The following is a 13,560-nucleotide window of genomic DNA, read 5'->3' as shown; positions in this document are numbered from 1 at the left end:
ATTCTTACATCCCATTTTCCTTAACCCACTTTCTTTCATAGTATAGTGAAATTGTGACTTGTCAAAATCAGATAATCTGAAACACTGGTTGCATCAAAATTGATAGTAATTCCCAACAGCAGAATAGGCAATCCAACAGAAGGATCCCCAGGATGAGACAGCTCTGGTAACTCCAAATTAGCCAGATTATCCTATGATGCGGGGTTACACTACAGCGCCAATTCATAGGCAAGCCATTATTTGACAAAAACCCTACATGTACAGCTTGCCCAGTTACTTACCTACTTCCCTAACTAAAACCACAAAGGCAATAGAAGTACACCAGGGTTGTACATTGCAGTACGCAAACACGACAAACACATTCGGCTGCACATACAGGATAGTCAACCATACCATACTGTCTTTGGGCAGGTGCAGTAAGCAGAGCGTTTTCGGAGCTAATTTCAAACATTTTAAAATGGCTTTGACTGTACAATGTTGGGTCATTGTGAGATGTGAACAAAATGATAAAATAAGACATTTTCAATATATTTAGTTATTACTGCATATTTATTTAGTTCATTTCCACAGCATGTTCTTCGACAAAAGTGGGTTATGTAGGAATTTCCTTGGCTATCTTGAAATCCTGCTAAATACAAATTTGAGAGTGGACTCCGCAAATAAACCTATTGCAATTTTACTGTATTGAATTTTAGGTCACACTTAAATAGAACCTGTTGCTTGGTTTGGTAACAGTCACTAAATCCAACCTATAATTTCTCTCTGGCCCAAAGAACTGGAGCCATGCATCAAGGTTTGAAGGTAGTCCCCCACCTTTGCCAAATCCATAAAACATCCTACTCTGTCAGAAAAATCCAGTTTAAAATTTCTCGATCCCTCACACGACTGGAATTCCTGTCCTGGGAAATCAGACAGTGAATTTAAGGATGGAAAAATACACAGGTTCAAGTACAAAAGTTAAACAGAAAGAAGGGTGTAAAGAGTGAGTTTCGTTGGTAAGGTTCCCCCACTCCCCAGCCTCTGTGAAGAGAGACAATGTTTACGTTTCAAGACTGACTTGCAACAGAATAGACATTTTCTTTTATGCAGGAGCAGCACAGAAAACCAAGCTATTCCACCAAAAGTATTTTGAAGGTAAAGATTTAAGATTCACCTCAACCACTGAAGACCTCTTGTGTTTTAAGTTTGACAAAAAAAATGTTGATTCCATGAGGAAATAAAATGCGGCACTTACCTCAATTCATACCAGTGTCTTGATTTAAAAATGACAGAAACACACAGCTTGAATTTAACAGCAGACTATTACCCTGATAACAGCAATTTAGCAGTGACAGGATGATGATTACATTCCTTCAGTCAACTAACTTCACTGCACTCTGTTACCATGTATACAAACTCATTTGATAGGTCACAAAGCAGCAAAACTCTAAGATGCAGCTTGACTGCTGATGGACATATTCTTCTTGCTAATATTTTCAGTTCTATGAGACGCCGCAAATATAAAATGCTAAAATATTCATATCATACCCCAGCAGAAAAATACAATACCCAAATAGTACATCAGTCCAATAATGTACCTTAACACAATTTAGGTACAACCAGTATCTTGGTTAGGAACTTGTTTTATTTCCACTCTGCACACAAGACAGGCCACCTGGGGAAGCAAATCTTTTAATAAAGATCACATACAGAATCTTCTACTAACAGTAGTTACTTTGGACAAAAGTGGGTATAAGTGGACTGGACACCTTTTGGCAAATGTGCAGGATTCCAAAAAAAGCCACAATTTGACAAGTGATAATACAAAAGAAGCCTGATTTGAGTTAACAGTATCATTTGAATAGTATACAGAAATGAACAGCATATTGAAGTTAAACACTAGATGCATTATGCAGACAATTGACAGATGTCTAGTTTCAACCCATGAATGAAAAACAGACAGTGAAATTATTTGTTTCATAACCACAAGTGCAAAGCTTGCCACACCCTACGATTTCAACAGAGGTTGTCAAAAATTAACCCGTATAACCCAACAGAAGCAGACTTAATCCAACAAGCAGAATTAAAATTATGCATGCTGGCAATAAAAACAAAAATCAGGAAATGCAAGAAATAGACAGCTGCTCCATCAGCATTTCAAAAGTAAAACGAGCACTTTACTCCAAGATGGTAAGCAAGCTAAATAGGCTTTCTGTTCCTCATTCAGAGAACCATTATAATTACTTTATATTTTCAGGAAACGTCCTGTGTTGTGAAGGTTTGGTGAATTTAAATGCACCCTGCCAGTACTAGTGCAACAACACCTTGCATTTATAAATGTAGAAAATGCCAAGACATTTCACAGAAAGGACAAGTAAAATGATGAATGCCAGCCTCAAGTATTAGGAAAGGACCAATTTGGTAAAAATAGCAGCATTTTATGGAGCATATTAAAAGGTGGAAAGGCACCAGGAATTTAGGGAAGAAACATCGAGTGCGTGGTGAATAGCTGACAAGACACAGCTGTCATGATGAAGGGATTGGATGAACAGAGGATTTGGGGGGTGGGGAGTGGGTGGAAGATTGTGTGGGGCTAGATAAACTGATTTTATGACAACAAGGAGAATTTTAAATCTGAAGGGTAGGAGGGCCAAGAGCTAAAGCAGGTCAGCAAGAAAACAGCTGACCAGGATTTGGAGTGGAATACAACATACCAAGCTAAATTCTATATTAACAGTTATGGAAAGTGGAGGATTAAGATTGACCAGGAACAGCTGGAACTCAAAGCGTCCAGAAACAGATGAGTGTTTCAGCGAATTTGGAATAATGGATATAGTAAGTACTCAGAGCTCAGGGCCAAAGAGAATGCTGAAGTTGCAAAGAATCGGCAATAGGAGACAGTTGCCAGACAGAAGATTGGAGTCGATGGCAAGGACAATTATGTGGTCAAGATTGAAGACTGTTTTCATCAAGGAATATTCACTTTGCAAAATGCAGCTGAAGGAAATCCTGACTTATCAAGACAGCATGGGCTAGCCAGCATCTTGACAATGCTTAAGTACTGATGGTAGCAATAGAGATAGCAGATGCAGGTATTATCAGCATACCTGTGGAGGCTGCCCCAATCTGTAGGGGTTGCAGGGTAAGTGTGGAAGAGGTAGCGATTAAGCAAAAAGATCCTGATAGACTTTGGAAGTAATAATTCTAGGGCGGTAAGGGAAGCCTTTGCGAGAGAAATATCTTGCTGTCAAAAGTATCCAGGGTACTGAAGGAGGTGGCTCTAGAAATCATGGATGCATTGGTGATTATTTTCCAGAGTTCGATGGATTCAGGATCAGTTCCTGCGGATTGGAGGGTGGCTAATGTTGTACCACTTTTTAAGAAAGGAGCGAGAGAGAAAGCAGGAAATTATAGACCAGTTAGTCTGACCTCAGTGGTGGGAAAGATGCTGGAGTCAATTATAAAGGATGAAATTACGACACATCTGGATAGCAGTAACAGGATAGGTCAGAGTCAGCATGGATTTATGAAGGGAAATCATGCTGGACTAATCTTCTGGAATTTTTTGAGGATGTAACTCTTAAGATGGACAAGGGAGATCCAGTGGATGTCGTGTACCTGGATTTTCAGAAAGCCTTTGATAAAAGTCCCACATAGGAGGTTAGTGAGCAAACGTAGAGCGCATGGTATTGGGGGCAAAGTACTGACTTGGATTGAAAATTGGTTGGCTGACAGGAAACAAAGTAGTGATAAATGACTCCCATAGGTTCACAAGGTCAATTCCTGGAATGGCGGGACTATGTGGAAAGATCGGAGCGACTAGGCTTGTATACCCTTGGGCGGCATAGTGGTTAGTACTGTTGCCTCACAGCGCCAGAGACCCGGGTTCAATTCCCGCCTCAGGCGACTCTGTGTGGAGTTTGCACATTCTCCCTGTGTCTGCGTGGGTTTCCTCCGGGTGCTCTGGTTTCCTCCCACAATCCAAAAATGTGCAGGTTAGGTGAATTGGCCATGCTAAATTGCCTGTAGTGTTAGGTGAAGACGTAAATGTAGTGGAATGGGTCTGCGTGGGTTGCGCTTCAGCAGGTCGGTGTGGACTTATTGGGCCAAAGGGCCTGTTTCCACACTAAGTAATCTAATAAAAAAAAAGAGTTTAGAAGACAGAGTGGATCTGATGGAGACGTATAAGATTATTAAAGGATTGGACACTCTGGAGGCAGGAAACATGTTACTGCTGATGGATGAGTCCCGAACCAGAGGACACAGCTTAAAAATAAGGGGTAGGCCATTTAGAACAGAGATGAGGAGAAACTTCTTCACCCAGAGTGTGGTGGCTGTGTGGAATGCACTGCCCCAAAAGGTAGTGGAGGCCCAGTCTCTAGATTCGTTTAAGAAAGAGTTGGATAGAGCTCTCAGGGATAGTGGAATCAAGGGTTATGGAGAAAAGGCAGGAAGAGGATACTGATTGAGGATGATCAGCCATGATCATAATGAATGGTGGTGCAGGCTCGAAGGGCAGAATGGCCTACTCCTGCACCTATTGTCTATTGAATACCTAAAACTTGAACCAAACAATATCGAACAGTGCAACGCAGAAGACAAATTGCGCAAAACAGAAGACAAACTGTAAGGCATCTGTGTGGTAAAATGTTCAAAGGTTGCAGAAAAGTCAAGGAAAAGAATGATGAATAATGCACAGCCTGTCATCAAAGTGGCAATACTCAGCAATGACAGGAGACTGAGTGCTTCTTTTTGATGCGCATAGGTGAATTCTTGAATTCCTGGTGAAGCTTATATACCTAATTCTGATTGGTGTGGTGTGTTCTTTCTGCAGCTGGTAGCAAATGTTGAGAAAGCTGCTTAAAAGACCCCAACCCACCTTTACTCTTAAAAGGCAGCATTCCATTTCACTTGACTCAACAATCAAACAAGTGACTGCATCAGCGCATCATATGGAGAATCTTAAGTTGTCAGTGATGGCAGACTAACCTATTGATTTCCACCTTCTAGTTTGAAGAAGGTAATCAACTTAAGTGGGGGAACCAAAGGTCCTTAGCAGCAATAGTACAACACGCCCATCCTAGTCATTACCAAAAAAGATGGCACGACATTCGCTGATTAGCAAACAGTTGGCATACATCACAAAACAAAAATAATTTGAATACATTGTACTATTTACTACAAAATTGTCAGCTAGAGAATATACATTATTTCAGAAATCTCCAAAAATATACAAATAAGAAAAGCCATACAATGGAACCTCTGATACCAAAGTCCCACCACCCAATCACAGTGTTAAACTTTGCAACAAGGTTACTGTCTTATTACTGTTGTTTACTCAGTGTACCTATCTATATCTATTTGTAGACTGTCTTCCTCCAACTTGCTTGTGTACCCACCTTTGTAATTCATGTTGTAAGTTTGCTCGCTGAGCTGGAAGATTTGTTCTCAGACGTTTTGTCACATGCTGGGTAACATCATCAGCAAGCATCTGTTTAAGCGCTGGTGTTCTGTCCCGCTTTCTATTTGTGTGTCTTGGTCTGTTAAGGTGGGTGATAAACTTCCGGTTCTTTTTCTGAGAAGTTGGTAAATGGGGTCCAAATTGATGTGTTTGTTGATGGAGTTCCAGCCTCTAGGAATTCCTGTGCGTGTCTTTATTTAGCCTGCCCCACAATTGGATGTATTGTCCCAGTCGATCTGGTGTACCTCATCATCTGCGTGTAAGGATCCTACCTGAACCACAACCTCAGCCACAAATCTTCACAAAAATTGCAAATTTGTTACAATACATTCAATTCCTTCATCCAAGTCATTACACAGACTAAATATCTGAGGTCACAGCACTGATCCTTGTGATACTCCAATACTGACCATTTGCCATCTGGAAGATGCCTCTTTAGTCCAATTCTGTTTCCTATTCGTTTGCCAATCCTCTATCCATGCTAACATCATGAACTCTTGTCGTGGGTAATTTTTTATGTGGCACCTTATCAAATGCCTTTTGGAAATCCCAATCCACTGGATTTATCAGTTCTGCCTGTTACATCTCAAAGACCTCTAACAAATGTGTCAAACAATTTCAAAACTTATGGCAATCGATAAAGTAATCAATAAACTTTGTTTTTCATAAAACTTGTTGACTCTGCCTGATTGCATTGATTTTCTAAAAGCACCACTGCAACTTCAATTGTGAATTCCAAATTTTTTGCAGTAACAGATATTAGGTTAATTCAATTCACTGAACTTAACATAACTAATGAGGTTAATATGATTTTACTCCACATAATACTAAGAAATGGCCGAAGACACTAGATGGTGCAAAGCGCCTTTGAGCCCTGACAACATTCTTACAATAGAACTGGAAGATTGTGCTCCAGAACTAGCTGCACCCCTAGTCAAACTGTTCCAGGTCAACTTCAAGACTCACAACCTGCCAAACATTTGAGGGACATGGGCCGAGGGCAGGCAGGTGGGACTAGTTTAGTTGGCATTATGGTCAGTATGGACAGTTGGACTGAACGGACTGTTTCTGGCCTGTATGACTATATAAAATGTGGAAAAAAGTGCAAGTATGACCTGTACAAAAAAGCAGGACATATCCAACCGGGTTAATTAATACCCCATCAGTTTACTCTTAATCATCAATGAAGCAAGGGGTTGTCAACAGACTATCAAGTGGTGCTTGCAAAGGAATAACCTGCTCAGCTTGGATTCTGCCTATGCTATTCAGCTACTGACTTTATTACAACCTTGCTTCAGGCATTGATAAGAGAGAAGAGGGAGACTGACTCGCCTTGACCAAATGAGATATCAACAAAGCCCACCAAAACTACAGTCAATGGGAATCAGGAGGAAACCTCTCCACTGGTTGGGGTCACACCTAGCACAAAGAAAAACTGTTGTGATTTTTAGAACTCAATCATCTCAGCCACAGAACGTCACTGGAGATCTTCCGGGTAGCTATTTTCTAATCAACCTGATCAGGGATGTTATTACACACTTCTGAAGCAGATGGGATGTGAACATAGGCCTCCTAATAAGTGTCCAAGGCCCAAACATCTTCAGCTGCTTCATTAATGCCTTCCATTGAATGTTTAACATTATTTACATAATGTTATAGTCATATCACTGGATGAGTAATCCAGAACCCCAGGATAACATTCTGGGGAGGTGTGCTCAAATCCCATCATGGCAGATGGTGAAATTTCAATTTAATTTGAAAAATCTAGAAATAAAAACTCTGATTCTAGGCTACTTACAACCATGTAACAACTGTCAATTGTTGTAAGAAAGAATATTGGTTTAACAATGTCCTTTAGGGAAGGAGATCTGCCATCCTTACCTGGTCTGGTCTACATGAGACTCCAGACCCGCAGCAACACAGCTGACATAACCTCCCTCTGGACAAATAAGGGACGGGCAACAAATGTTGGCTGAGCCAGAGATGCATATATCTCATTAAGGACTGAAAATATTAAGACAAGTGGAGATGTTAGGTGAAGATCGCACAATGTTCTGCATCACCCTTGACTCCTCAGATTCTGAAGCAGTCCATGACCTCACACACCAAAACCTGTACAACATCCAAGCTTGGATTAGGTGGCAACTAACATTTGTGCCAAACAAGTGCCAGGTAATGGCCATCTCCAACAAAAAGAATCTTACCACTGTGCCTTGACGTTCAATGGCATTACCATCTCAAATTCGCACTAACAACACAGTGACCAGAAACTGAATTATCCACGTAAATACCGTAGCAAGAAGAGATGGTCAGAGCTTGCAATTCTGCAGTGATTAACTCACCTTCTGTTTCCCAGTGCCTGCCCATCATCGACAAGACAAGTTATAAAAGTGATGGAATATTCTCCACTTGCCTGGACATCTGTAGTTCCATCAACGCAAGCAGCTGACCCAGGGCAAAGCAGCCCACCTGACTGATGTACCATCCACTACCTTCAACTTTCACTCCCTCCACTACTGATACACTGCAGTTATTCACCAAGGCTCCTTCAACAATATCTTCCAAAGCTGAGAACTCTACCGCCTAGAAGAACAAGGGGAGATGATGCATAGGATCATCACCACCTGCAAGTCCCACTCCAAGCCACACACAATCCTGATTTGGATCTACATCAAATGTGTCACTAAACGACCATCTGAACAACACTGGTATACCTGTACCCAAAGGGCCACAATTGTCCAAAGACAATAGCTCACTACTGCCTTCTCCATTGAGAGACACATGTTATGACCCGTGGGTGCAGTCAATCAGAAACCAACAGACTTGTCAGCTTTCAGTTTTTCTCTAGTGAAATCAGTACATTCCTCTCTCCCTTTGGTCCACACTTAAGGTACGTTACCACAAAAATACAAATTACTTGTTCAAAATTTCTGCCATTATTAATTTCTAGCTTCATCCAAGAAGGAACCAGTGCTTACCATCACAACTAGCTCCCTTTTTACATAGTTGCAGAAGCTCAACATGTCTGGTTTTAAGTTTCTCTCTAGTTTACCTTTAATCTAACATCACCCTCTTTGATGTTTTCGCTAGTTTCTGAACTTCTGACAATCTCCCATGCCCGGTAATCGATGTGGAGCATCGACTTTCAATTTGCCACTAACCTCAGCTCAGAAATGCACGGAAATCCACAAACACAAAAATAATAAAATGCTGCAGATAGCAAGAGAGAGAGAGACAGGTCCCAAGTGTGGTGGGAATATATTGTCTCTCGAGAATCTGACAGGAGTGACTACACCCCACATTAACCTTCCAGACACAATAGGAGCTTTCTGTTTCTATTCTGAATTGGAAATGCCTTGGTCTGGGAAGGGGAAGAGGTTTATTTTCCTCTGCCAAGAGTATGGAAAGAGTGTAGTTTGAAAGCAAAAAGAAAAGACAATCACCAGTGAGATAAACCCAGTAATTTACTCCACTGAAACATCACCAGGAGCTGGGCTGGGAGGGAGTGCCCACTCCCCGGGGGAGCCTGGGCGCCGCCTGGCACCGAGTGGAGCTTGTTATTTCTCATTTTACAACCGGGGATAAGGGGAGTTGGGGCGGGAGATGGCCTACATGACCCCTCAGCACGGCCGCCTCAGACCCCGGGCCTGTCAAACCACCACCGACACCTACACGTCCACATTCGGGCTGGGCCTTGCCCACTCGGCCTCAGCGGCCACCCCCGCCCCGCCTGGCCTGTATGAAGCCCTCTACCTGGACGGCGCGGCTGAGGAAGGTGCCGGCTCCGGCCGCCAGTTTCTTCACGTTGAAGTCCATGGCGTCTCGAGCGGTGTCAGTGTCGGGCTCAGGCTGGGGCTCGAGCCGCCTCCCGCCCAACACCCCCGCCCAACACACAAACAAACAGACCCAGCCAATCACCGCCCCTCCTCCGCACCGCCCGGCCAATCGCGAGTCTGGGTCCACCCACGGGGTCATCCAATCACCGCCCCTTCCGCTAGAGAACCAATCGCCATCCCGAATCGTGCTCCAGCCTTAACCAATTACCGCCCCCTCCTTTGGAGAACCAATCGCCATCCCGAATCATGCCTCAGTCTTAACCAATCACCGCCCCCTCTGCTGGAGAACTAATCGCCATCCCGAATCATGCCTCAGTCTTAACCAATCACCGCCCCTTCTGCTGGAGAACCGATCGGTTCACCGTCCGCTGTTCTGACTTGGGTTGAACCAATCATCATCCCCTAAAATGGGAAACCCAATCATCATCCCCTAAAATGGGAAACCAATAACTGCCCGAGGATTAACCAATCGGTGTCTAGTTGGACAGTCATCCACTGCCTGTCGTACAGCCTGAAAATTAGCCAATGGGCGTCCACCTCAGACGACGAACCAATAAACAACTAGAACCCTTCCTCAGGATTACCCAATCATCACCCAACCCGTCAATCAACCAATCAACTCCCAGGAACCTCGATTAACCAGTCAGTACAACCAAGATTTTCCAGGTCCACTCTAAATTTGACTCTAATCTCCAACATAAACAGTACCCACTTCTACATAAATAGCAAGACCACGGTCATTTAGCAACCCCTAGGCATAACAACAGCAAAATAAACATTGAAAGAACTGCGGATGCTGGAAATCAGAAACAGAAATTGCTGGAAAGGCTCAGCAGGTCCAGCACCATCTATGGGGAGAAATCAGAGTTAACGTCTCAGGATAACTTCCTGATAGAGATAGATAGATTCTTGATTGTAAAGGGGATCAAGGGTTACGAGAAGAAAGCAGCAGAATGGGGTGAGACAGCATGGTGGCACAGTGGTTAGCATTGCTGCCTCACAGCACCAGAGACCCGGGTTCAATTCCCGTCTCAGGCGACTCTCTGTGTGGAGTTTGCACATTCTCCCTGTGTCTGTGTGGGTTTCCTCTGGGTGCTCCGGTTTCGTCCTGTAGGACATAGGTGAATTAATGTTATTTCTGCAATTATAAGTTCTGATACAGAGTAAATGAATTCACATTAGTTTGGGATTGTTTTGGACGAGAGCTGACTTAGCAAAAATGAGGAAACATATAATCCGTTAAAGAAAATGGTATGTTAGCATGAGACGTGATCACAGAACAATGGTGGATATATGGGCAAACAGGAAAAACATCTGTTTCCCACTCGTACAGAGACACAGGAACAAACCCCAATTAAAAGGGCTTAGTGATAAGATGCTGTGAGGGGCAGAGCAGATGGAGGGAGGAGATAATGGTAAGCAAATGGATGACGTCAAACAACCTTATAGGAGGCAGAGATAGACATTTGTCACGGACAAGGCCGGATAAACAGAAGTTGTGGGATCAGTCTTAAGGAAATGAATGACGTAAGCGGAGGATGGGGGCAAACAATGGAATAAGGAAAACATATGGGAAAAAACTGTATAAATTTCGAGAGCTTGTTGGATTTGGTGTGCATTTGTCATTGCCTTACCTGGCATTAGACATGGCACCCACTTGCAAGTGTACAAATAAACAACTCTGTTTCAGATTTTTGGTCTCGGACTGAAATTATTAAAGTGAGTGAGCTTTTGTTTCTCACACTCCCACAGTCCAAAAATGTGCAGGTTAGGTGAATTGGCCATGCTAATATTGCCCGTAGTGTTAGGTGAAGGGGAATGGGTCTGGGTGGGTGGCGGGTCGGTGTGGACTTGTTGGGCCAAAGGGCCTGATTCCACACTGTAATCTAATCTAATCATTCAGGAAATTTATCAGCCAAGATTGAATGATGGAACAGACTCTGTCTATGCACAGATAACAGAGTGAACAATTCCTGTTACAGCAAACTCACACTGACACAATGAGCTGGATTAGACAGACAGGAGGCTGGAAGAACGCAGCAAGCCAGGAGGTGCAGAAGTCAATGTTACGGGTGTAACCCCTTCTTAGGAATGGGGAGGGGGGGGAGTGGGTGTGGTGGGGAGCTGCAGATGAAGGGGGTGGCGGGGGCAGGGTGGTGAAGTGGGAATAGGGTGAAGATATTGAGAGGCTACGACCTGGGAGAAATGAATACGGTTGGTAGCAGGGAGCAGTGGCAGTGATGGGGAGGGGCTGGGTAGGGAGTGAGGGGATGGGGAGGGAGGTTATTTGAAATTGGAGAGCTCAATGTTGAGTCCTTCAGGCTGTAGGGTGTCCAGGAAGAAGATGAGGTGTTGTTCATCCATTAGGAGCTGTGGTTTGTATTGGCAATGGAGGAGATGAAGGATGGTCGTGTTGGAAAGGGAGTTATTGGGGGAATTGAAATGGATAGGAATTGAACAGGGAGGCCTGGTCGCTGGGAGGAATGAAGGAGCAGACTCGATGGGCCGAATGGCCCAATTTCTGCTGCTATGTCTTATGCTCCTATGGAGAATAACAACAACTTGTGTCTAATTACAACCTTCCATGCACAGCCAACAGATAACAGAGTGGACAAAGTTATTTGCTGTTACAACAAACTTGCACTGACACGATGAGCCAGATTAGACAGATAGGAGGCTGGAAGAACACAGCAAGCCAGGCAGCATCAGGAAATGGAGCAGTCAATATTTTGGGTGTGACCCTTCTTCAGGTCTGGGAGTGGGTCTGGGGAGGAGCTGCAGATAAAGGGGGTGGCGGGGACAGGTGGTGAAATGGGGATTAGTGAACACAGAGTTGAGAGTGTGGTGCTGGAAAAGCACAGCAGGTCAGGTAGCATCCGAGGAGCAGGAGAACCAACGCTTCAGGCAGAAGCTTTTCATCAGGCATTCCTGAAGAAAAGCTTTTGCCCGAAACGTTGATTCTCCCACTCCTTGGATGCTTCCTGACCTGCTGTCCTCTTCCAGCACCACACTCTCAACTCTGAACTCCAGCATCTGCAATCCTCACTTTCTCATAGGTGAAGACGAGTAGAGGGTACAACCTGGTTGGCCAATGGGAGGAACGAATCCGGTTGGTGGTAGGGAGCAGTGGAAGGACAGGGGAGGGGCTGTGAAGGGAGAGGGAAGTTATTTGAAATTAGAGAATTCAATGTTGAGACCTCCAAGTAGGCTTCCTAGGTGGAAGATTAGATTAGATTAGATTCACAACAGTATGGAAACAGGCCCTTTGGCCCAACAAGTCCACACTGACCCTCCGAAGAGTAACCCACCCAGACCCACTCCCCTAACAACTATTTACCTCTGACTAAAGCACCTAACACTATGGGCAATTTAGCATGGCCAGTTCACTTGACCTGCACATCTTTTTGGATTGTGGGAGGAAACCGGAGCACCCGGAGGAAACCCACGCAGCCACGGGGAGAATGTGCAAAATCCACACACATAGTCGCCCAAGGCAGGAATTGAAACTGGGGCCCTGGTGCTGTGAGGCAGCAGTGCTAACCAGTGAGCCATGTTGTTCCTCCAATTTGCATTGTCGTTCATTTTGGCAATGGAGGAGGCCAAGGATGGTCATGTTAGAAAGGGAGTGGTTGGGGGAATTGAAATGGGCAGTGACTGGGAGGTCCAGTCAGCCCCTGCGGACCCAGCTGTGATGCTGGGAAAACCATTCCCTAAGTTTACATTCGGTCTCCCTGATGTAGAGAAGATCACATCGAGAGCACCTGGAAGGATTGTTTGCGGCCCTGGATGGAGGTGAGAGGGTGGGGGAGTGTACCAATAGGTTTTGTATCTTTTCCAGTTGGAGGGGAAGGTACCTGGGGGTTTGGTGGGGAGAGTGATGTAAACCAAGGACTGTCGAAGGGAACGGTCCTTGCGGAAGGCAGAGAAGGGTGGGTAGGGAGAAGATGTTCTTGGTGGTGAAGTCTAGTTGAAGTTGACAGAACTATTTAAGAGTGATGTGTTGGATGCCGAGACTCGGGTGGTAGGTGAGGACAAGGGGGCTCCGTCTTTATTGCATTGGAGGGGATGTGTAGAGCAGTGGAACAGAGAATGGAGGTAGTGTGGTGGAGGACTGTTTGGATTTTGAGGGAGGAAAAACACGTCTGTCTGGAGACTGTCGCTGGAGATGGAAATGGTGAGGTCAAGGAAGGGGAGGAAGGTGTCCGAGATGGACCAAATGAATTTGAGGGCGAGGTGGACATTGTAGGCGAAGTGGATGAACTGCTTTCAGACGGATGTTCATTA

At 44.3% G+C, this 13,560-nt stretch overlaps 1 protein-coding gene across 4 annotated transcripts in view; it reads right to left on the bottom strand.

Annotated features, from left to right (window-relative positions):
* LOC122554147 (endophilin-B1-like) overlaps window positions 1–9,346 on the bottom strand; it is a 40,019-nt gene extending 30,673 nt beyond the window's left edge. For 3 of the 4 annotated variants that reach the window (XM_043698715.1, XM_043698716.1, XM_043698717.1), the window contains exon 1: window positions 9,194–9,345. In XM_043698715.1, the coding sequence (XP_043554650.1) occupies window positions 9,194–9,256 (63 nt within the window). In that variant the 5' untranslated portion in view covers window positions 9,257–9,345. Of the gene's footprint in view, window positions 1–9,193 lie in introns of all 4 variants that reach the window. The other variant, XM_043698714.1, reaches the window with a different exon arrangement.
* Between the last annotated feature and the right edge of the window lie 4,214 nt (window positions 9,347–13,560).

Source organism: Chiloscyllium plagiosum, chromosome 11 (assembly GCF_004010195.1).
Source record: "Chiloscyllium plagiosum isolate BGI_BamShark_2017 chromosome 11, ASM401019v2, whole genome shotgun sequence".
NCBI classification, from domain to species: domain Eukaryota; kingdom Metazoa; phylum Chordata; class Chondrichthyes; order Orectolobiformes; family Hemiscylliidae; genus Chiloscyllium; species Chiloscyllium plagiosum.
Note: the sequence above shows the minus strand (reverse complement) of the source record. Positions and strands in the feature narration are given on the sequence as shown.